The sequence below is a fragment of the Sparus aurata genome, chromosome 21 (genome assembly GCF_900880675.1).
Source record: "Sparus aurata chromosome 21, fSpaAur1.1, whole genome shotgun sequence".
Lineage (NCBI taxonomy): Eukaryota > Metazoa > Chordata > Actinopteri > Spariformes > Sparidae > Sparus > Sparus aurata.
Window position 1 is genome coordinate 30,054,295 of NC_044207.1, and position 25,552 is coordinate 30,079,846.

At 43.8% G+C, this 25,552-nt stretch overlaps 2 protein-coding genes across 6 annotated transcripts in view; both read right to left on the bottom strand.

Annotated features, from left to right (window-relative positions):
• dip2ca (disco-interacting protein 2 homolog Ca) overlaps positions 1 to 15,517 on the bottom strand; it is a 179,505-nt gene extending 163,988 nt beyond the window's left edge. For 3 of the 4 annotated variants that reach the window (XM_030402170.1, XM_030402168.1, XM_030402167.1), the window contains exon 1: positions 15,260 to 15,517. In XM_030402170.1, coding sequence (XP_030258030.1) covers positions 15,260 to 15,338 — 79 coding nt within the window. In that variant the 5' untranslated portion in view covers positions 15,339 to 15,517. The remainder of the gene's footprint in view (positions 1 to 15,259) is intronic. The other variant, XM_030402169.1, reaches the window with a different exon arrangement.
• Positions 15,518 to 18,844: 3,327 nt separating this feature from the next.
• LOC115573039 (tripartite motif-containing protein 16-like) lies at positions 18,845 to 21,362 on the bottom strand. Of its 2 annotated transcripts, none has more exons than XM_030403646.1 (2): positions 20,956 to 21,362; positions 18,845 to 20,671 (listed from the first exon to the last, which is right to left on the bottom strand). In XM_030403646.1, the coding sequence occupies exon 2, from the start codon at positions 20,656 to 20,658 to the stop codon at positions 18,991 to 18,993; it is 1,668 nt and encodes a 555-aa protein (XP_030259506.1). In that variant the 5' UTR covers positions 20,659 to 20,671; positions 20,956 to 21,362; the 3' UTR covers positions 18,845 to 18,990. The 2 variants fall into 2 exon arrangements, with proteins under 2 accessions (XP_030259506.1, XP_030259505.1); XM_030403645.1 differs by having other exon boundaries at positions 20,815 to 21,362.
• Positions 21,363 to 25,552: the final 4,190 nt, after the last annotated feature.

Here is a 25,552-nt window from a genome sequence, read left to right on the forward strand (position 1 = left end):
CTTCAACGGGCTTTACTGGTTGTTTATCTTGCTAATGGCATTAAGAAACAAAACACCATCAAAGGATCACACAGAACGATCTCTCCCGCTGTGACCAAACCTGTTTCCATACCACATCGTGATCACAGACCAGTCAGTTACTCTGCAAAAGGATGCTGGCTGGCAACACCGCCGGCACTGGGAGGCTTTTTCAGCCAACTGAGCATGTAGAATTGAAAAAGAAAGGGAAGCCTCTCGAGCCTGTCATCACAATTTTAAAAGTTTAGTTTACTTTAAAAAACTCAGCAAACCAAATTACCTCTGAGTTACCACGTAAAGTAGACAATTTCAGTCAACCTGCACGAGCTAAAAGCTTTTCACAGCTTTACTTGCTCACCCTCAGTGTGTAGTCTCCATGATTTCACCCATTTAGCGCAGTTTCTCCGTATTTTTCCTCCTCCGTCTCTTCGCCACGGCTACATGTAACTTTTTAATCACACGTGTTCTCGATTAGAAGCGGCTACATTAGAGAGAGCGGTGTCAAAAAAATGCAACGGTTAGTATATCTGCAGAGAGGTATTTTCTTTCCTGCAGAAAATACAACCTTGTTGGCTGTTGGCTGTAGTCTTTGCGGTGCGTTCAAGTGCAGCTTTTTCTGTCGACGTGATGAAGCACAACAGTTAGCTCACGGATATCAGTTTGGTGCGTCGGGCCTGAAAAGAGAAGACAAGATAGAAAAAGGCGGCACATTTGCTCCAAGGTAAGGGCGGCAATGCTCGAAGTTGGGCTGTGAACAATGACAACGAATTTGTCTTCAAAATAAGAGCTTTACATTGCACCCCATTGGACTTTAGAACTGGGTTCTTAGCGGGGGGCTTTTAATTTGAAAGTAGCGACCGTTAGTAGCTTGCTGCTACAACAACAAGCGAACAACAAAGACAGCCACAGAGTCCGAGGAGACGCTAGCATCTCCTGGATCTCAGCGGCTGTCCAGTTGCTCATATTGACGTCCGCGGATGAAGTGATGGACTGACTGCTGTGATCAGCTGTTTCCTGGTTTTAAAACTCCCCGGCTGTGGGTCACAAGACAGTGCATATCATTGACACCTCCGCCCATCTCACGCAGAGGCCGCCTCGTTTTTAGATAGCAGTCGAGGCGGAAATAAGTGTTCCCTCTGAGGCGGAAAATCGGCGGACCAAAACAGACCCCCAATTTGCCGCCCTCTGTCTAAAACCGCGGACCGAGCCGCCAAAAGGACGGGAAGATTGGGGGCTTGGTGCTCTGTCAAAAAAAAAACGGCTATTGACTGACTGAGCTCCAGGAGGAGGAGGTGGGTTTTTATTTCATTTGCTTTCATCAGCTGCACAAATGATTAAAAAAACGGCAGAAAACAAACAGCGCAGGTTCAATAAAAGCCTCAGAGAAGATGATATTAAAGCCCCAACAAGGACACATAGCACCGACAGATGCATGAATAACGAGCGAGGACGACGAAGTAAACTGTGAGACTTCTGTTGCCAAGGCCGGAAAACAAAATAGGAATCTGGCGTGGGCCTTGGCCAACCACATCAATCACACGGGAGCTCCGTATCTCATTCCTCTGAAGAGAATCTAATAAAGCTGTACTATTTAAACGGATTAAGTGCCTCATTGTCCGGCTCGGGTCTATCTGTGTGAGCCCTGCAGCCCGACGTTGGCAGGGTTCAGCAGCCATCGTCCTCCCCCCTCCTCCCCTCGTCTGGTGGAAGAACTGTGTCACCCCTGGGATCATTAATTGGGTGTATTGTTCTCCAAGGAGCTCCAGACACAACAGTTGTCTTCGATACGATGAGTAACTGAGCTGGGAGGAAATTTTGGACGCTAACTTACGGTTTATATTATATTTTTCCAAAGTTTTGCACATAAAAGTGGGTTGAAAATAATCAGCAGCATCTGGTGCAGGAGCTGCTGGTAATTAACCACAATCAACAACACGGAAAAGGAAAATATTCGTCAGAGTGTTCCAGCAGGTCGAGGTTCAGGTCGAGGTCGCGAGGTCAAAACGGCGAACACAAGCAGGACGGAGAGGAAACGCATCATCTAAAGCAAATATTTGTGCCGTGTGTTTGAAAAGAAAGAAAAAAAAACGGCGCGTGTTTCCTCATCGGTTTCATTCATCTTCCCAGCGAGAGAGGCGGAGGAGGTGTTGCTTTGCTTTTTTGTTTTGTTCCCTTCACCCCTCGAGACCTCACTTTCTGAACGGCGGCCCCCTCGCAGCACGCCGGCATCAGCGACAGGCGGGAAGTGGCAAAGAGGGAAGAAAACAGGCGAGAGAGGGGCTGAAAGTGCCTGTCTGAGCGGCTTAATGATGCAATCTGCCAGAAACACCCCCCCCATCCTCCCCAAATCTCCCTCCCTCCCTCCCTCCCGCCCGCTCCAAGCGATGACATCACCTCCATGAGAAGCAACATGGCAGAGAACACTTGCAGGGCCGCATGCGGTCGCTGGGAATTTTTTCCGACAGCAGTTGCGTTACTTCAAGCTGTCGCACCAGCAACACGGTGAAAACGTTTCCAAGATTAGTGACTTCATGTGCTGTAATTCTCTCATTATGGCAGAAACTGTCGAAGCTAACGATGAAAACACGGTAATCAGAGCTGCATGTGAGGGAGGGAGACCTGATGTGATGTGATCCAGACAGACTGCAATGATATCAGGATTTTACTTTAAGAGGAGAATGCATTAATGATCCTATTCATCACTTGGTAATGTTTTGTTTTTATGCATACTGTTAGATTACAAAGCATTTTCCGACTGATCGAGTGATTCTCAGACTGCTAAATGTTTATATTTCGTACACTAGTACGCCAACATCTTAACTTGCTGCAGTGATAACTCAATGAATCAATTTTTATATGTTTCAAGCAACAGAACTGTCCAACGTTTCTTCTTCCAGCTCCTCAAATGTGAGAACTTGATGCTTTACTTTGGAATTTATGATCGGAAATGAAGAGTCGTTGGGTTTTGGACGGTTGGGTGCAATTTTAAGACGTTCCTTTGAGTCTTTTTTCCTTCTTTTATAGATAAAACATTATTCTATCAACCCTAAAAAAGATAAATCGATATGATATCGATATTTTTATCAAGGTATTAAAGCACAAGATTAGGCAGATGAATGCAACAAAGTTAAATGTGCGTTTATTTATATCAAAAAACCAAACATTTGTTAAGGGTTAGGTTGGAAAGTTTTCTGAGATCTTGTCCAAAATATCTGATGGTGTGACGCCTACAAATGTTGAAACACTTGGCAGCCTTCCTGCTGTTACATCATCGCCGCCGTCTCCGCCAAAGTCAGCTCATAAACAAGTAACATGGATGTATCATGACACGTGTCGATTTGTTAAATCTGTCACGTACAGATTTGAACACGTCCGTTGGGTTCGCAAAGACGGTAAAGTGCCAACATTTCCTCCTGTTGATCTGGACGGCGGGCCGCAGCAGTGACGCGTTCGCAAGCTGCCGCGGGGGACAGATGGGATGTTACGGGGGTTTAGATGTTCTCGCCATGGCAGACAGTGAACTCTCCCGGTCTGGATTAACCCAACGCGGCCTCGTCGGGGCTGCAGCCTGCACGCTGACTGTCAGCGTCACAAAAACAAACACCTCCGGTTCAAATTAGGACGGTACATGAATCATTATCAGTTTATTCATGGCACAAAGTCAGACTCAATGATTGGTATCGAGTTTGTGTCCCATTCAGAACGACGACGACATCCAGTGAAGTGAACGCACCGCAGAATTTAATCATAATAGGTGTGAAGAATGAATCTGAATCCTTCTTTTTGTTGTCTTTTGTTTCCTGGTTGGATGTCTGCGTGCAGCTGAACCGAACAGTAACTTTCCTTTCTTTCATCTGTTTCACCTGAAGTACTACAAGTGTCCAGGACTGTCTGAAGGACGAGGAGGAAAAGTCAGAAGAAACTACATTATTTTTCTTCTTTCCATTAACCGTCTCGATGTGACCTCTCAGAATTGTTCAATCATCTTCCTGGAGAAGACGCATCACTCTGTTGGTCACTTTTTGAACTACAAGAATACAGTCTTGTTGTTGTAGAGTGGATCTCCCAGCAGGTTCAGACACCAATTAGCATAGCGTGTATTAATGAGTTAATCTTCAGCATCAACACTGGACATCCTCTCAACTGGGAACAAGAACTGACTGCTGCTTTCACAATCGGTTAATCAATAAAAACAATCCCCAGATGAGGAGATAATGACAATAATCTTAAATTGCAGCCTTTCTTTCTAAACCATCTCGTTAATCTGTAGTTTTTAAGGTATCATGTGACTCGACTGCTACCATAAAAACTCTCTTACTCACCACATGTTTGGACGAACAAACCGTCCACGTGCACGGCCTGACATTTTACCCAGAAACCCCTTCTCTGCACCTCGTACACGAAGCCAAAAACACTCAGCTGCCAAAGAAACATTAATGTAAGAAAGAAAACAGTCCTGAGCTCCAAATAAACAGACACATACACACACAATCGCTGCAGTCTGGGGATTGTAAACTCAGCTCATTAACCGTTGATTCTGCAGGAAAACACAACTTTTTTTATGATCAGCGCCGGGCTGCTGAAGCCAATTAGGTGATTGAAGGGTTCTTTGCATCAGAGGCTGGCGTGCCGTTAAAGCAGGCTCTGAAATCTGACATTGATCGGGCTGAGACAGGAGGCTGAGCAAATGAAAATGCTGATTGGGGGTCTTCTGACTGCTCTAATGGCAGATGGAGCGGCTGAAGCCCATTACACCGAGCATCCGAAGGGTTTTTCTAAATTGCCTGAGCAAGCACAAATGCCATCTCCGTTCAGATCAGGAGGAGGAGGAGATAAACACCGAGGCTTCACGTCTCATCTCAGACATGTTGGGCAGGAGTGTCGAGATCTGAAAGGTTAAGTGCTTTATTGTTTTTTTTAAACGTTGTGGTAAAGATGTAAGCTGCAGAAAGATCTTATCAAGTTATTCCTGATTGTAAGTGAAGAATTCTGCAAGTGATGTGAAGTTATTCCACCGACTGAACTGCTGCTGGATCAGTTATACGGCCTTTGTGACAGTTTGTTCTAGGGGTGGGCAAAAATATCGATACGGCAATATATCGCGATACTTTGCCGCCCAATACAATATAGATTTTTCAACTCCAAATATCGATATATCGCCGAAGAGCGACTCTGCTGTGCGGCAGGTGTATTTCTGTAGTAGAGAGAGTGGCTGAGGTCTTTGCAAAATGGATGGCAAGTTAACAACGCCTCCGCAATTTAAAGTTGACGTTTGGAAGCACTTTGGCTTCAAAGTTAAGAGAGATAGCAAGAACAACAAGCTGGACAAAGAGAATATTACTGCCCGGAAATTTCATGGGAATTAATAAAATGGAGAGGCTGTTTTGAATGAAATAGTTTTGACTCAATTTGTCCTCTGATCAATATCATCTGATGTACATATACAGGTACTTGTGTTTTCATCTTTATTTATATCGCAATATCGTGATATCGTGATACGTATCGTATCGTGACCAAAGTATCGTGAAACGTATCGTGAGGTTCTTGCCAATACCCACCCCGAGTTTTGTCCATCATCTTTCTCTGCTTGACTGAAGTAAAAAAAGTGACTGACTGCCTCTTTTATCTGTTAAAGTGACGGAGGTGATTTTCATGTTAATGGCTGTTGGAAATAAAGGACGAGACTGTTGTTCTGATTATTATCACTTTTGTCGCACCCCAAGGGCAAAATCAGGGCTCTGACGTTTTTTACCATCACCCCAAAAACGATAATACTGAAGTTGGCATCGCCCTGGTTCCCTGCACAAAATGCCTGTGTGATATATGAATTAGTTTATGACAGCACTTTCATTTCAATGTGTGAATTAAATCTGTCGCAGTAAAAAGCTGATGTCAGGCTATAAACATCGACATCACGCTCACATGACTTGAACGTCACCACCACTGAGTGTCTTACTACATAATTACTATCCAGGTTCTCTATAAACTGATCAATGTACAAGTTGTAAAGTCAGAGTTGGATTAGTTTGCAGCAAAAGTGGGCTGTAAACACGGGCGAGTGAGCAGATGATTCTCCGTGTTTAATGTCCCCGACGACCTCTGTAGTCTCATTTAGCAACCGCTAACCGTTTTTAACACACGGAAGAGCTTTTTAATTAAACTGTGGGACTTTTAATGACGCAGACTTCGAGACGAGGGAACCGGATGTGTGAAAATGACGCTGAAGTGATTTTGGGGTTACAGGACTCATAACTTGTCAAAAAGACAGTCTTTAGGATGTGAGCAACCACAGGACGAGTCATTAAAAGTTGAAAGTTGCTAACCTCGCTAGTCAGCAAAACTCTCTCTTTTGTCAATGTACTCAAGTCAAACCTTCGTATAAAAGCATAATTACGATGAAAGAGGCACTTTTAAGATTTACTGTATTTTGTTTTCGGGTCCAACTCCTCCATCTTACGTCACATTCTGAGATCGACACTTCTCCACTGGCAGGACGGCGGCGAGCGGAACAAGCTACTGCTAACGTGAGTCGTTCCAAAACCTTCTTTTAGTAAACTCTGTGTACACAAACAATGTTCTCAATGCTCGTGTTCATGTGTAGAGACCCTGGTGATACTACCAGCAAAGTTTCATGTTGTGTCGAGACTTCTTACTGTTTTAAAAATAGAGATTTTGATGCTAGCGTAAAACTGCCAGTAGCACTCCCATTGAAAATGAGTTTGACCTGAAAACGGAAATACGGTAAATCTTAAAAGTGCCTCTTTCATCGTAATTATGCTTTTACATGAAGGTTTGACTCGTATACATTCACAAAGAAAGCCTAGGTTGCATTTTGGCGAGAGTTTCACTTTAACTTATTGGTATTTTATTAACGTACTGATGTAATTTATGATGTTCATTTAAATTGGATTTACTGTCTTCATTGTGTTGAGTCTTTAAACTTAAACATCCTGTCACACGACTTCATTACAGTGTGCTAAATGTTTATTTGCTGCTTATCAGGGGAACTTTAAGTAAAGATTTACCAATAACTTTATTAAATGAATGTGACAGCATGCAGCTCAGACTTTTAAATAATAATGACATGTTGGATTGAATTCCTGTCAGTTTACGTAAAGCGCTGCCTCAGCACAAACTGCCTGATGGTGACTTCAGGTAAAACTGCATCTTTTTGATTGTATTCATTATTTGTTTTGTTGCTCCGTCCGCCTGCTGAGAACTGACAATCTCGAGACAAACGCCTGCTCGACCCGCTGACATTTCCAGCCCTCCAGATTTGTTGTGCTGCGAGGCCGACAGCGAGGGCGGATGAATATTTATGCGGCTGCCTCCTGCGAGAAGACGCCCGGCTCTCCGACAGAGGATGACAGCTGATGACAAACATGTGGACCGTCTCAACCCTGGTGGTGTGTTTATGTTTAAATCCTCAGGTTTTTTTTGTTTTTAAGCTTGATTAATCCGCTGGAGGTTGACGTGTTTATGTTTGCGGTAACTGTGGCGGCTCAGGACAGTCACACCCTCGACACAGATCCAAACGACTGCATGTTGAGAGCCGCACTGCGAAAAAAATAAAAGCAATATAATTCATTTTTTATCTGCAACCGAGCCGTTAAAGTGTGCAATTCTCTCAGTGGCTTTGTTGCACCGACAGCAAAGTGTTTCATGAGGAAGAAGAAGAAGAAGAAGAAGAAGAAGAAGAAGAGCCACTCAGGGACGAGGGAAAGCGCTCCAGCAGGATGATTTGCATTCAACTGAAAAAGTGTTTTTAAATAAAGACTCTGCGTTTGGCGCTCTTGGGATTCCGTACAGCTTCTGTTTGGTAAAGAAAATATATCTTTCATTTTGTTTTTCTTCCTTGAGTGGAAAGTTTCCACATGCTTGTCTGTGTGCCGAGTGAGTTTTATGACCCTGTGGGCTTTTGAAACCCTGTTGGAAAAGAAAAAAAGTGAGAAAATAACAATTTTCTTTTCTCTCCGTCCTGAAAGTGAAAACGCCGGTGCCCAGAGGAGGCTGTCATCCCTCCACAGCTGTACGTTTGTTCAGCTCGAGAGGCCGATCGTCTCAGGCTGATGTCACCTCGCTGAATCCGAAGCACTGCTCACCTCAGATGGCTCGCCTGAGACTGTTTTTAACAACAGCGACTACAATAAAATGATGATTTTCACCCGGATGTTTCTCCGGCGGGAGTCAAGTGAGGACGGCGGTCGATTTACTTCTAGTGACTGCACGTCCTGAGTCTTGAATTCCCCGTTCGTGTCGCTCGAGGAAGCCGACAAAGAGACCAAATATGAATTTATGGCCCTCGCTGTGAGACAGACGCCGTGTGCTGCTAAAGTAGAACAAGCCTCTCTCCATCCCCACAGGTCATAATCTCTCAGGAAGGAGGAGAGAAAATAACATCTCTATGGCAACTGCCGGTCGAAAGGTGAGACGTTACGATGCAGGAGAGGACAGAGGCTGCAGGACGGCGAGCACCAGACGTCTCCACCCTGCAGTCACAGATCTGTCAATTCAACACTGAGCTACTCTGAGAAGGAAAATGATTCACAAAGACGCAAAAACAACAACAACAGGACTGTCTGGTGCGAATGGGAAACTATTGATTCATCTACCTGTTGCACTGTCAACGCTAATTATGGAGAGAAATCTGCTGTAAAGCACTTAAACAAGCAGGGATTGTTGTTTCAGAGGGAAATCAGATCAAATATTTACACTTTCTGACGATACAAAAACACGTAACACATCTGCAAAACAATATTCTAAACTTAATGTTACCTGAGCAGCTTTTTCTGAAGCTTTTCAGCAACATTAACACTCATTCTTTAACAGATTTCTGTCTTTTAATGGATGCAAAGTTGACCAGGAGCATCAGGGGCTGATGGGAAATGCAGAGAAGCAGAATTATTAATACCAATAGTGTTAAATTGAAACAAACGATAACTCCCAACATGTTTATACCAATGCAACATCGTCCAAACTCAAGCAGACAATCCATCAGACAGATCGTCAACAAACCAACAGTCAATCCAGATTATCGAAACCTCAGAATCAAAGTGACACCTGACATGTTTCTAATAATCCCTCACTGCACAGAAACTACAGGAAGTACAGCAGGTACGTTAAAGATGGAGGTCTGTCTGTAAACTCTGTGTTTTCCCGAGGTCTCCGGAAGATTTGGGTGTTTTCCAATAAAGACATGTGTTTATTTCACGTTATTTTTTACCATCGTTTTTACCAAATCTGTGTACAAAAAGTTGGAGAATCAGATAATAAATAAACGACACCCAACAAATCCACTGAGGCCTCGTTGTGTTTATCTTTCACCTTCTTTGTGTCTCTTACACAACATGTTTGGATGAGCTGAAGGTTTGACGCCTCGTGTTTCCTGATCCGTCACCGTTTCTCCAAATTTTAGCGATTCCCTCGGTGAGTGTGACTTGATTATCACTGACAGAAAAAAGACCTCATCTCCCTTTAATCAGACGTTACAGGACACGACGGGTTCACGAGAATGTCGGTACCTGGATTCAGGATGTGAAACAGAGCTGAGAGAGCGTCAGCTGGTCTGCAGCGGTCTGAACTCTAAACATCAAACAGCGCTGATGAAACACTCTGAAACACTTTGTTTTACATCACTGAGTCACAGGTGATCATCGAGCACTCGCTCACAGTCTGCGCCGCTGATAAGGTGTGTGCGTTAAGATAACCGCAGCCTCTGTGTGTTGAACTACGTACGTCATCTGCTAACACGCTCGCATCCAAAGGTCGGAACCACACCCGGCTTCACCCGCCAGGCGGCCAATAAAAGCCTCGACGCTGAAGTGACAGCAGACATCACCTGCTGGCACGACGCCTGACTATTACTGTCCTCTAATGACTGAACACTTCAGTCAACAGATAACACTTGGATTGTCTTGTAGTTTAATTATCTATGGAAAACCTTACATCTATTTAAGTTGGGTGATATTTGTTTCTCAATCTGAAAGTGAATCTCTAGATAATCATAGTTGTTTTTCTTCGTCTCTAATAATGAAACTTATTTCTGTCCGTGCTCGTCATATTCCCTCCTGCAAACACTGTTCAGAGACGTGTTTACAACCGAACAACACAGGTTATATCTTATTAAGCTGCGTAGAGTAAAAGGAGTCGGTGACAGCAGCTTCTGAGCTCACAGTCAGTCAGCAGTGAGCCGGGATCACAGCTCTGCTCCTCCTCAAAGAAGCCGTCAGTCGACTCGGCTCGGAGTCTCCTGAAGAACTGTCAGAAATGTCACATCACGTCCTGTCCCGCTGAGGAGTGTGAAGCAGAGTGTGAAAGCACTGGAAGACCCGTCCGCTCCACCACAACAGCCCCTGAACGCCTCACAGAGGAAGAACGTGTTGTATCCGGATGTCAGACATGAGTGAAAGTAACGATATCGTGTGAAAATACAACTCTGGTCACTCAAATGAATAATACTTTATATGTAAATGTAGTAAAGTATCAAAGCTAATATTCCATAAATAAATGTACTTGTGTATTTACGGTACAAGTATACATTAACTTACACGTGTATATCAGAGCTGATAGATATATCGGCCTATCGCAGGTGAATTTGTCGAACCCTGAAACTTTATTTAAAGATATTACAATTACAATCCAATATTCAGCATTTTCCTGATTATGGAAATTATTGGAGAGTTTTTTTTAAATCAGATAAAAGATGAAAATCAGTTTATTTTAAAAAATGGCTCATCCAACAATCATCCTACAGTAACTAAGTATTTACTCACAAAGTATTGCAGTTAAGTTCAGTTTCATTAGGTGCTTATAGTTTTATGTTATATTATTCTTTTCTGACATTGTTTCCACTAAAAAATCATCTAATTAATCAATAATGTATCAATAACCAGCATTAACTCCAGCTGAGTTCACTAGAAATGGAGCTCAAATGTACAAACATGATAAAAAAGTGCAGCTCTGTTTTCTAAAAGCTTCTCTGAGCTTAAAAAGCAAGTGAAGTTTGGTGAGATACATTCTGGGAGCCGACCCGACCAGATCCAGGAGAGTCCCTCTGCTAAAATTCACATTTTTAAGCTATTTTCAGAACAAAACGCAGCATCTGCGGACCAGAACAGGGCCGATAAATCATACACAGACACCGGAGCCGGCCTGAAACAGACGGCTGTAATTATCAGAACTGAACCGGGCAGGAAGAGGTTTCTGTTCCTCCACCAACAAAAAGGATCTTTCAGGAACGAAAGAAAGAGAAGAGAGAGCTTTAAAAATAACAGACTCTCACTGAGGAATCTTATCAGGACCAGATGTGACGAAGGAACTCTGCAGTGTTATAAAAGAGGAGCTGAATTTCAACATCGATACAACCGAACACCAGATTTCACTTTATGACGGGATGAAGCAATAACGTTTTATACTCAAGTGACTTTTTATACAGTTTAAAAAGTCAGCGTGACATCCTGAACACGTCTCTCCTCCACATCTTCAAAACTGGAGTCTAGATCCTCGTTATGTTCGACACCAGATACGTTTCCGTCACGTCTTTGGATTATCTGGTTGAGGCGCGTTTGACGGATCAGACACGCTTCAGTTAACGGCCGCTAGTTAGCTCAGTTAGACGTGCAGCTAGCTAGCAGTATGAAACTTGGGAGTGTTTGTGTTTATAAGGCTAAAACAGGAGCCACGGCTACCTGTCTAGAAGATTCAATTATTTCATCCCCATTCAAGTTAGCAGGGCGCTAAACCGAGAAGTTAGCCAGCTCGGTCCCTGGTTGTGATTGGCTGTCAGATCTATACATGTCAAGAAAAAATGTGCGACGCTGATCAACGATTTCTGCATAAATTTGATCGCAAGGTCGATTCTAGCTCGTTTAATCACCTTGCCGGATGTCAACATGAATTTAATAGTTTTTATTTAGTTGCATTATCAACTGTGATGCAAATATAATCATTCCCATGAATTGTAGCGTCTGTCAACATAATGATTATATATATAGTGCAGCCCTTCTTCGACGGCTGGTAAAAAATGTCTTGTCATCGAGACCAAATTTCAAAAGTCAGTGAACAGACTTCATAAAAATTGGGATTGAAAACAGTTCAGGAAGCAGTATCGAAGTCAAGGCTGACTCTACCGGCATTTTGGGGATTAAAAAACTGCCAATGAGCTGCAGGTATGAGACACGACAGTCCCGCCCACACTGTTTGATTGGCAGGTGACCTTTGCAAAGGAAAGGGAAAAGGGACGAGGAGGGAAACTAATCTAAACTTACAACACGCACACAGCAGATCCAACAACGCTCAGACACTGAGGGTCAGGTGGGGCAAGCTTTCTGTGTGTGTGTGTGTGTGTGTGTGTGTGTGTGTGTGTGTGTGTGTGTGTGTGTGTGTGTAATCTGCAGTGTGTTGAGGTGGACAGCTTGTTATCGGGGGCTGAACTGCACAGCTTAATATTCAGCCTGCAGCCAGATTAGTTCAGGACAACCTGTCAGTCTGCAGCTGCAGGGAAACACACTGATGGAGATACAGTGAGGGCGGTGTGTGTGTGTGTGTGTGTGTGTGTGTGTGTGTGTGTGTGTGTGTGTGTGTTGCTAGCTTTGCGAGGACCAATTAGAGTCGTAGACCTTGAGAGTGAATGAGGACGATTTCAGAAAGTGGGGACATGTTTTTGTGGCCGTTACTTCCTCAGAGGACCGGTTAGAATAAAGTGGAGGTGAGGAGGCGCTGGAGTGCTTTTTAATCAAGTACATCATATTTTTCACATTCACAAAGTAACATCGTGATTCACCTCCTGTCTGAGTTCTCATGAAGTCGAGGTACGGTAGCCTGGATGTGCCAATCCACAAAGAAAATGTGATTTCAAGTACAACTAGCTGTCGATGCTGAAATGGTGACACCCCAAGTGGAAAGTGACGAGTCATCTGCCCTCTAGCTGCTTCACGCCACAGATTTGTGGGGTTACGCAGAAAATATATGTGTCTATGTTGCCAGAGGGCATTCTGGGAAACGTAGGAACTCACTAACTCAAGTAAAAACAAACTGGGAGGTTGAGAGAAATCAAGCGACGGAGATAAAGCTCCTGTTTGACATGCTTGGTGACACTTGACCCTCTTTCATTACTAGCATTTAGATGAGCAAGGCAGTTAACCTCAGACGGCCTCAGCGGCCAAAAGGTCAGAGTGAAGTGGAATTTGATTTATCTTGAGTGAACACAAACGAAGCTGTGATGTTTCCCTTCACTTCTGTTTGGATCCTTGAAATCGACTTCCACCTCCAGACAGCAACTCTGCTGAATGTCCATCGGGAAGTGAAGGAATGGGGGGGGAAGTGGGATATAGGAGTTAAATGCCTTGCTCAGGGGCCCTGTGAAGCTGCGGTGACACCTGAATGTTTATAATTCCTGCCGCCGTTTCACCCCCGCCCCCCGCGGCGAGAGGCTCCGGAGGAGGAAGGGATGATGCGTGGAAAATCAAAAAATTAGGTCAAAGTCTGCTGGATGCGAGGAAGCTTTGCATCCGCTGCCGGCGTGCATTTACAACGTCAGCTAAGCATGTAAATAATGCAACGGGGCATCTGACCCCATTTCCCCCCCCAGACGCACTTGTTTACATTGGAGCATCTCTGAGCCGGCGGTTTACATAAAAAAAAAGGAGGAGAAAGGGAATGTGTGTCACCTTTTTCCCATCCTCCCCCTCCTCGTTTTCCTCTCAGCTCAGATCCTTCTGAAACCTGCAGCTGTAGCAGCAGCAGCAGCAGCAGTGGAAACATTAAAATGCGATGTGTGCATTAGCAGTCAGCTGTTAAAATCTCTTCCTCTCTCTCTCTCTCCCTCTGTGCCTTTCCTTTCTTTCTTCCTTTCTTTCTCTCTCCATACATGGCTGAGCTCCGCAAAGCCTCCAGACTCCATGAGAAACGGGGGAAACACTGCTCGCAGGCAGCTGAAATATGACACTATGATACTCTCCAGGCTGAGAGTGAGTCTGCAGCAATGTGACATATCAATCTGAAAAAGAAAGAGAAGGAAGGAGGGAGGGAGGGAGGAGGGAGGGAGGAGGACTAATGAGAAAATCAATACCAAAGCTGCATTACAGCGTCTTGCACAAGAAGCCAATATATGCTCCGGTGTTATGGAGAGAAGTTGGAGTATAATGGAAATCATTCATCCTCCTCCTCATGTGAACAGTGTGTCTGTAACAGCTGCACGCTCGCTGCACAGAGTCTGAGCAGCATGCAGAACTGCTGCTGCTGCTGCTGCTGCTGGACGGGATTTTCCAAAATTACAATGAGAACACACACACCAAAAAAATAAAAATCAAGATAAAACCTCTGTAGTATTCCTGTGATATTCCCTCTGGAGCTGTAACGTCTCTCTGGTGCTCGGCAGAGACTTTATGATGGTGTTTATCTGCTGTGACGGACGTGTGAGTCGACTAATCTACAAAAACTTCTGTTTTAGTCAACAATCAATTGTTTAAAAGGCCAATTTATTAAATCCAACTGAGCACCTGCTGTTTTTTTTGCTGTTTTTGGAGACAAATTTTGCATTTTGAAGACATGTGAGGACACTTTAATGTAAATAATAAATAAAGTTTCTCAGTTTTTAGCTAACTTAAAGGATTTGTTGCTGCTGTTCTCTGTTTTAAATCACTGTGATGCCAATATTTTGGGTTAGTAATCAGCAAAAAGCAAAAAAAAGGCCTGTTTTTATGATAATTAAGTAATAAATTAAAGAAAAGCAATAAAAAGATGCATTTCTCCTGATATTACCATGACAGTCCTGTTGTTTTGTTTCATGCACGGTTAAAATTTAAGCTTTAACACAAAGTATTATGGATTATACTCCCATCATGATACCTGATGACTGTTTCCAGACTGATGTGGTGTTCAGGTGTGATGTTACTGTACTTATTAAATATGTGTCATCAGTTTTAATGCTAAATCCGTAAAGTAATCTTGTATTAGACATCATGGGAACACTTCAGTCCCTCCACATCATGCCCAGGCTGTTTCCACTCCACTGCCACACCACCACAACACCACATCCCTGCATCCAGAACCGAGCCGGACCCGCCGGAGCCGTCAGAACAGCAGCATGCGTCTCACACAATGTCCACAGACGGACTTGAACTTGTGGCAGTCGGAGCTCAACACTTCTGAACGCGGTTCGACCACCGAACAGCCCGAGAGCAGCAGCAGCAGAGCCGGGCAGAGAGCCTCCGAGCTCCGCGGTGAAACACCAAGTACTCACCCTCCGATAACTCCAGCTCCAGCTCCGCCAGTTTGGCCCGCACCTCCGCAGGGAGCGGTACCGGGTCCCGGTCCGCCATTCCGCCGTTAGAAACCGACTTATATCTCTGTTTCCCGCCTGTTTCTCCCTCTTTTCTCTCTTCTGGCTTCTCCCGAAACCCCCAAAAAATCCAAAGTCAGTCAGCCGGAGTGTGTCGCACTCTGTGCGGCCGCAGCGCTGTGAGCCTCCGACACCAACGGCAAGCTGCAAACAACATGGCGCTTCTTCTTCCGGTGCCTTTATTTACAAAATAAAAGCATGATCGGACGATTATTTTTCCACACACTGCTGCTGATATACCTCATGTTTATGTTGTCTTCTATCCAAACAAGCTGTCGTCATCATCATCATCAATCATCATCATCATCATCATCATCCCCTTCTTTTCTTCTTCTTCTTTTCATTCTTCATCATTGTCTCCTTCTTCTTCTTGTTTGTCATCATCATCATCAATCATCATCTTCTTCTTCTTTGTTTTCTTCATCTTCTATTATTATCTTCTTTATCATCTTCTTTATCATCTTCTTCATGATGTCTAGACATGCTTTAATAAGGGTGATTAAAAGTCAAAAGATTTCTTCCTCTTCTTCTTCTTCTTCCTTATCATCATATTCTTCTTCTTCTTCAAATCATCATCTTCTTCTTCTTCATCACCATAATCTTCATCATCTTCTTCTTCTTCATGACATCTAGACATGCTTTCATAAAGGTGGTTAAATGTCAAAAGGTTTCTTCTTCTTCTTCGTCATTTTTTCATCATCTTCTCCTTCATCATCTTCTTCTTCTCTACTTCTCTTCCATTAACGTATCACATTATAAGGAGTGATTTTGATTTGATATTTCAATATATTTTAGGTGCAGATGTAGCAGGCACATCGTCATCACAAATTCAAGCCAAACATGAAAAATCCAACACTTTGCAATTTACATTTTATTACATTTATTTTATTATGTTAAAGAAGATATTGTTGCTTTAAACAGTCGATACCAATGACTTCTCTGGTATATATGTTTATTATCCAGCTGTTGTCATGAGCTACAGCATAAAAAATAAACAAGTGACACACAAGAGCAAATAGCTAGCAAATGCTTTTACTTTGAAGGTAACCTCATCCAGGTTCCTGTGTGCTGCTTGTTGATTGTGGCTGACTTGATGCACCTCACAGGTAGCAGAGACTGTAGGTGACTTTGGACATGATGACAAAGATCAACAACACAACTCACACACACCCAATACTCCATCTTCATCGACTGTACAGAAAAGTATTGATTTCTGATGATCAGACTTTGAGGGAAAATATGAAAAACTGCTTATCAAGTTGAAAAAAAAATAACCATCAGAGGGCGCCAGACCACATCTTTCTATCTATCTATCTATCTATCTATCTATCTATCTATCTATCTATCTATCTATCTCTCTCAACATGATTAAGTCGATGGATTTGCTATTTAATATTTTAAATATCAGTGTTGTAAAAAGTGCACAAAAGCCACTTGTCACTTATGAAAATAGTTGTCTGATATTATTACTTGATATGTAAATCATACATGTATTTTTGATTATCATACAGATTTAGATTTTTAAAAACGATTGAATATGAAATCTGATACTTCTATAGGAAATATATAACTATGTAATGTTCAGGATTTTTCTGATTATCAGAATCAACGTTTGCTTTTTACGCCAATAAAAAAATGCAACTCGACTCAAAACCTGGCTGCCTACATTACCCACAATGCAATGTATCCACTGAGCGACATCACGGCAGCTTCCTCTGCAGCCTCAAAAGGTTTTATAACACTTTTTCCACATATGCAGTAAAACTCCCCAAGACCTGTGAACACACTTTAATGTGGAAAATTGGTGGAGTCACCCTTTAAATCTGTTCAGGTCAAATATCAAGATGTTCACGTTCGACTTTTCTTCAGACTTCTCATCATTCCTGATCCCTGAAGCTGGTACGACACACAGAAACATAGTTACACATGGAAGAAAACAAGAGAAACAGAAATAAACTCAGTCTTTTATCTACGACCACTGGGGGGCGCCATTGTTGTGACTCGGATCACCACGTTGGGTCTAACAGGTTCATGAAATCTGTACAAGACCCGACGGTCGGAACTATTTCGGGTCACTTCCTGTAGTCTTGTTGCCGTGGTGAGGAGAGGTAAAATAAGTTTAGAGTTGCTGACAGTGAGGATTTTGTTTGGACAGAGCCAGGCTAGCTGTTTCTACCTGTTTTCAGTCTTTACGCTAAGCTAAGCTAAGCTAAGCTAATACTTGATTCATACTTGGGGAAAGCAAACGGCTTATTTCTCGACAATGTCAGAGAATTCCTTCTGAGGGTGAATGTTTTATCTTAATGATTCGACTGATCAATAAATCAGCTTTTACTCGTCTGTACAGTTTGCATTGTTGCCACTAGGGGTCTCTCTGACGAAACAAAAGACACAAGTAGCGTGGCATCATGGGACTTCATTGATAAATAAACACCATTGCGGACAAAATAAATAAATAAATGAATAAATACATTTTACGTGACTCAGGCTGAAATGTTCAGACATGACCTCATGTTTTGAAATTGTATTCATGTTCCAGTTAGAGCAACAGGTGACCTTCAGTGAATCTGTATGTTTCTCTGTTTGGAACATTTGGCTGATATTATACATTTTTCTGAGCAGAGCTGCTTTAAACTCCACTACATCTCTGGTCAGCAGGATGACGGCGCCCTCTTGTGTCCTGCATCAGTTTTCACAGTTCACTTGTTAACCTGCTGTGATGTTCACTGCAGGAAGACATGTGGAAACTTCAGAGCCTTTGGCAGCTTCAAACAACATCATTAAAGACACAATTAAATATATGTAACATCACACTGTGTCACTTTGTTCACAGGAGTCACAGCCTGGAACACTGATGCTGCATTCAGGTGACACGGGAAAGATGGGAGAGAAGAGTTTCACCTTTACAGATATTATTCACATCAGCTCTCAGCTTGTAAATAGTATTTAGGAATGTGACATTTGAGGCTTTTAAAGTTCTCTGACTTCTAGAATTATGATTCAACAACATGGAAATACTTATAACCAAATGGGAAGAATAATTTATTCATGTCGTGATTTTCTGGCTACTTCAGCTCTGAACATGAACTGTGAACTTTGTGGTGTTTCAGGAGGAAAACTGCCTCAGTTATACTCTCATATTAGTGTCACATGTTCTCCATCAGCTCTGTGTGAGACTCTGGAATGAAGACGACAAGAAAAGACTTCGTTCATGTTGGTTTATTCATGATGTAAAGCTTCAGTTTGTTCACACGTCCCATCAGTAAAGTCTGTTCAATGACTCTTGTTCAATGAATGACACAATCAGTTTGTTTGAATCTCAGCTACGTACAAGAACATAATAAATGATTTTCCTCACATATTGTTGAATTTGTGTGACGATCGGAACAACGACAGCTTTTGTTCTGCCAAACAAATAAATGTAAATTTGATTCTAGATGAATTTAAAAATGTACAGAGTAAAGAGAACTACTACATTTACACAACAACAGATGACAAGATGTCAAAGTACCGCCCACAATGTTTGATTGACAGGTGAAGACACGACAACAATCAGCCACAAACATGAAGACAGAATAAGTTTAAGAGTTAAAACTCAGAATTTAACTCACTGACACTTAAATGACTTCTGTCTATTTGACTTTACTGAACTCAGCAATGGAGCCACAATTAACATGAAGTCCAGCATAGAGAGGCTGAGTGAATGTGGTCTGGACTCTGTGGAGGAGAGTCATGGTTTCAGAGACGCTGTAGAAGGACAGAATACCTGCACTGTGATCCAGGTACACTCCAACTCTGGAGGACCGAGGACCTGAGACGGGAGTTTGGACGTTGTTATGATAAAATTTATAACTGTGATTGTTACAACATAATGACCAAGATTTGTCATTTCGTCCAAACACACTCACAATCTCTGCTCTGCTGATATTCTTGTACGCGACTGCAACATTAACTCCTCCTCTCCACTCCACCTCCCAGTAACAACGTCCAGTCAGACTCTCTCTACTCAGGACCTGATAATAATCAGTGAATCTGTCTGGGTGACTAAAAAAAGACTGTGGTTGACTGTTGTATGTTACTTTTCTGTTCCCCTCAGATAATAACAGCTGTCTGTATGCTGTGTTTGGATCCAGTGTGATTTCACGTGAATATCTTAAGAATCCAGCTCTGGTCTCGGGCTCTGGTTGTGGTTCTGACAGTAAAACATCCACTTGAGTCACTGTCAGTGAGATGTTGGTCCATGTCTCTCTCAGGACGTCCTGTAGTTTGTCTCTGAGCTCTGACACAGCTGCTGTCACATCCTCAAAGTACTTGAGAGGACGGATCTTGATGCTGGATGAGTGTGTAGACTCACTGAGTGCTGACAGTGAGGGGTAGTTGTGTAGAAACTGGTTGTGATCCTCTGTGTGTGAGAGCTTCTTCAGCTCAGCGTCTTTCCTCTTCAGCTCAGTGATCTCCTGCTCCAGCTTCTCCTGAAGCTCTTTGACTCGACTCACTTCAGTTTCCTGCTGGGATCTGACCTGCTGCTTCACATCAGAGCGTCTTTCCTCCATGAGACGGATCAGCTGGGTGAAGATCTTCTCACTGTGCTCCACTGCTTTATCAGCAGAGCCATTGATGGCCTCCACCTCCTGTTGAAGCAGCTTCACATCTTCCTCTCTGTCCTGGATTCTCTGCTGGATGTTGTGTCGACTCCCCTCCAGCTCTCTCTGCCTCTCAGTCCTCTCTGCTGCAGCTGACACTGTGTCGTGGCCTTTATGTTCGTCCATGGTGCACAAAATACAGATACACTGCTGATCAGTACGACAGAAAATCTTCATCATCTCATCATGACGAGAGCAGATGTTCTCCTGGAGCTTCTCTGACGGCTCCACCAGCTTGTGTTTCTTTAAAGGAGCTGCTTCATAATGATGCTGGAGGTGTTTCTCACAGTAAGATGCAGGACAGGATAAACATGACTTGACAGCTTTCCGTTTCCTCCCAGTGCAGACATCACAGGCCACATCTTCATTTCCAGCATAGCAGAGATCAGCAGGAGCAGCTTGGAGTCCAGTCTTCTTCAGCTCCTCCACTAAATCTGCTAACATGGTGTTTTTCACCAGGACAGGCCTAGGTGTGAAGCTCTGCCTACACTGAGGGCAGCTGTGGGTTTTCTTCTCATCCTCTGTGTCCCAGTGGGATTGAATACAGTTCATGCAGTAGCTGTGTCCACAGGGAATAGTCACCGGATCCTTCAGAAGATCCAAACAGACGGAACAGCAGAACTTTTCTCGGTCCAGCTGATGGTTTTGCTGCGCCATTTCACTCTTCACTCTAAGAAAGATTTGAACTCACTTGTTAAATGTTTCTTTCAAAGGTCTTATCAAATGCTTTACAACTCACAGTATCAAGTGCATTCACATACACATTTAAAACATATGAGCCCAAATAAAATAAAATAGCCTAAATGAAAATACCCAGTTCAAAGTTGCAGGCCTGAATGTAGCTCCTGTGCGTTGTAGCCTGAAACAAAATGGCCGCTTCACCACCGGTGCCGGCACTCAATGGAGTTAGCTTCCCGCGCTCAGGATCCAGGAAGAGATGAAGAGAAGACTCACGCAGCTGACGATCTCGACAAAGTCCACCACTCTGCAACGCTGTCCGGTTTCTTCTGGGTCTCTGTGTCTGTCGTCGGTCTCACAGCTCCACAATGGCTCTACTCATCCAGTTTGCTCGCCGCTAGCTTGTTAGCAAAGTCCATGCACGCACTGCTAGCCGCTAGGTCAGCAGCTAACTTGAGCTCCTTAATGTCTTCTTGTGCTGAGTTGTCCACTCAGACATATAACTCTACCACCATTAAAGTCTTTATAAGAGTCCTGGTCGAACACTTTCACTCAACTGGCGTAGACATTAAAAAGTTCGTCTGTTTACTTCACAGCAGACGATCTGCATCACTCGGCTTCCTCCGCTCGTCTCTCTCGCTCTCCTTCGTCACTTCCTGCTCACCTCCCGTTCGCCCCGCCCCCTCGTCGTTTGACCTCAAAGATGATTGGTCCATGAATGAGAAAGGTCCTGAAATAACATAAAATCACCAAAGGTCCCAGAATAACAAATTCACAAAACATTTGTACAATTTTTTCTTTCCTATTCTAACAGGTATATCCAAAGCATTTTAACATATATTATAACACAACCAACAATTAACATTTTAAATGCTGTATTTTATGAAGCCTTTGAATATTACCCAATATTCATTGCTCTCATTGAGCAATATTTTAACTTCTGTTCAATGAATTTTAACATTTTAACCTTAAATACCAATTATTACCTATGAACTTATTTATTCAATCATATTTTCCTAATCTTGAATACGTTTCAACGAGGTCACAAAAAAAAGTATCTTCTTCTCTTCACATCATACTAGTTTTGAAACAACTTCTCAATCGGTACGTCATCTCCACCATGTTCAAGAACGGATAAGAAAGGATTCCAGATTTCCTCAAACCTCCTATATTTGCCTTTCACAATATATGTTACTTTTTCCATAGACGTATTTATTGCCATTTCTTTTGTTACAACCAGAGCCTAGGGGAAGCTATTGTGAGTGTGAGACCCCCCCTTCCCATCCTCCAGGGACCAGCAACAATACAGGGTTTCTGCAGGTATCAGCAAATCTCATTTCATGCTTTTTCATGCCCTTTTTCATGCCACTTTAAACTAATTTAATGCCAATGTCCAAATGCAGATACTTTCACACACAAATTGTAAGCATTTGACAATGCCAATTTTGTATTTGAAAATCCAAATTTAACTGTCAGATGGATCACAAGACGGTTTACAGTCATTAAATGCAACACAAAGTGCTTCACAAAATAAGAACACAACAAAATACAAATATTTCACTGGGCAGCACACATCTCTGCCCGGTGGATCTCAAAACAACATGCACTGATAATTAAAAGTAATGAACCCATACTGCTTATGGCAGTAGGCAAATTCGCCAAAATGTTGAACTATCATGTCAATCACTCACAAAAGATAGACTAACTTCAAGTAAGCACTGACATCTGAACTGAATGCTGGTATTGAAACAGGGTGTAGCCAGACTTTGGTTTCTAGGGGGGAATAACCTCTGTCCTCCCCACCACACACACACCCACAATGAAATGTGGGGCAAGTCCAAATTTTAGAATGTAGCTGGTTTTGTCCTTTCCACAGGTGAAAGATTTGGCTATGTCAGAGTCAGGAAACATTTTCTGAAATAACGCGGAGACATCGTCATTGGATGCATATGAGTGATGCTTCACTGCAGTGTTTAGACACCAGAGCACCTCCGCTTCCAAAGTCGCATTCGAGCCAAATGCTGCTCGCAGGTCGGTGGTCTTCCCCGCTGTCCCGGCTCTGTTGGGGGCAGTCGTTGTCGCGGCTCCGCTGTGGCCTAAGTTGGCAGGAGTGGTGGTAGCAGCGGCAGCTGCAGGTGTAGGGGTGACAGCAGATGTTGCGCTGCTGGTCACCGCCAAAAAATTCGACACGGTTAACTGCTGCCTGCCTTTCAACGCCGACTTGTGACTCCCTGACTGCATGTGAGATTTTACCGCATTGACGCCCATTGTGCAAAGTTTGAAGTTTTTTTTGCACACGGTGCAAAATGCCTCTCCGGGTTTACCTTCGACAGGCTTTAACCAGCTTCTAAATTGTTCATCCTCCAACCACTTCTGCTGAAACTTGCATTTCCCCATTTTTCCGTCATTTATTTCCTCGGTTCTTTCGTCACGGCCACAGCATTCACACACACACACACACACACACTAGCTAGCATTACTCCGGTGTCTCAACTTCGTGCACCGTGCAAAAAGGTAGCCGATTAAAAGGTTCCGCCTGTCAACCATTACGCTATACTTCCGATCAAAATTAGATTTAGATAAAATAAATCGTGAAAAACAATGTTTTTATTCAATCAAGTTTTTTTAATGCCTCTGAACAGCAAAGTTCATGCTTTTTCATGCCATTTCATGCCTGAATTTTCACAAAATCCATTTAATGACTTTTCATGCTTTTCAATGACCCGCGGAAACCCTGCAATAGCATTTTTAAATGATTTTTATTAACAAACATAGCTGGTACACAATCATGCATGCTGGCAGTCTGGGACAATGGAGGAGAGCCCACCGGAACTGGAGAGAAGCCAGCCTTTAAACCCTCATCTTCCAGGCAGGAACCAATCAGCTCCCAGGGACAACCTACAACCATTCAAACACACCTGCAACCAATCACACGCACACATACTCTCACTCAGGTAAAAAAAGAGGGACATTAAAAGACAGACAAACATTTATGACCTCTAGGGTCGTAACATCTTTCAACAAGTTACCTATACTTGATGCCTTTAAGTGGAGCCACTGGTAGCAGGATATGCTGGTGAACACTGGAGGTAGAGCAAAGAAATATTAGATTTCCCTTAAGAAAGCACGAACACACAAGTAGTTACACTAGAAGGCGCTATAGCCGGAGCCATGCACCATGTTTGACTGACAAAATCATCTGGCAGTAGGTTACGTGAATACCAGATCTGGTGATACGAGCATGGATGGATGGGACAGCGACCTTGCCCTCCTGGGCGGAGAGAAGACGCGGTTGATAGCTGTAAGCGACAATGAAAAAGGACATTCCTGTGGCCGAGCTGGTCAGTGAAATATGGAAGTACTCAACTCAAGGGAGGAAGGAGGACCAGGAAGTGGGATTATGAGCTGCGACGCAGTGAAGGGCGGTCTCCAGGTCCTGTTTGGTTCTCTTTCCGTCTGTCCATTTAACTGCGGAGGATAACCTGATGTGAGACTGCAGGTGGTGCCAAACGCCTTACAAAAAGCCTGCCAGACCTGAGATGTAAACTGGGGACCGCAATCTTAAACAATGTCAGTAGGGAGACCTTGGACGCAAAAACATGGAGGGTGAGCAGTTTCAGAGGCAGATGGGAGCTTGACCAAGGGAATTAAACAGACCATCTTGGAGAAGCGATCCACAATGGTGAGAAAGACAGTGTGTCCATTTGAGAGCGGAGGACCAGTGACAGATTCCACAGCTATATGGGACGAGGGCCAACTGGGAACCGGCAAGGGTCTGAGGAGACACGGGAGGACAATGACATGACTTGCTCAGTTTACACACAACAGGCTGCCACAAACTCACTCATGTCCCTCGATTGGCTAGGCCACCAGAAGTGCTGCCAAAGAAACTGCAACACCAGCTGTGCTCCAGGGTGACAGGTGAACCTGGAAGAATGGCCCCACTGTAACACCTGGGAATGGACCTCCTCCGGCATGAATAAGCGATTAGGTGGACCTGTACCATTGTCAGGCTGACTGCATTGAACCTCCAGCACAGTGGTCTCAATCTCCCAGGTTACGGCTCCAATGATCCAGGAAGAAGGCACGATGGGGTCGGGGTCAGCAGGAAAGGCATTTGGCTTTCCATTTCTGGAATCGGGACGGAATGAGAGGGTGAAGTCAAAGCGGCTCAGGAATACAGACCAGCGGGTGTGGCGGGAGTTGAGTCTTCTGGTAGAGCGCAGGTAAGCAAAGCTATTGTGGTCCGTCCAAATGAGGAAAGGCTCCAGGGTCCGCTCCAGCCAGCGTCGCCACTCCTGGAGAGCCAAGACCACAGCCAAAAGCTCCCGATTTCCTACATTGTAGTTTCTCTAAGGTGGGGAGGAGGTCGGGAGAAAAAGGCACAGGGATGAAGCTTATGAGAAGTAGCGTTGTGCTGGCAGAGAACAACCCCCCGCCTGAGTCTGAGGTGTCCACCTCCACCACGAACTGACGAGCCAGGTCGGGATGCTGAAGGACAGGGGCATTAGTAAACAGCACTTTCAGCTTCTTGAAGGCTGCATCAGCTCCGGGAGACCAGGTGGAAGGTGAAGCCATGAGATGCAGTTGGGTGAGGGGAGCCGCGACTCGGCTGTAGTCTCGGATGAATCATTGGTAGAAGTTGGCAAATCCCAGAAATTGTTGTAGCTAATTATGGGTGGAAAGTGTGGGCCACTCCTCCGCTGCCTGGATCTTGGCGAAGTCCGGGTGAAGCCTCCTCTGAGCTATTAAAAAACTGACCTCAGCCAAGTGGAACTCACACTTCTCAGGTTTATACAGCTTGTTTTCCGGGAGTCGCTGGAGCACCAACCTCACCTGCTCGAAGGACCTGTCTAGTGTCCTGGAGAATATC

What these genes read in the sequence shown, in the direction of transcription:
- LOC115573039 (XM_030403646.1), bottom strand. Translation starts at nt 20,658, where the DNA reads ATGGCGCAGCAAAACCATCAGCTGGACCGAGAAAAGTTCTGCTGTTCC.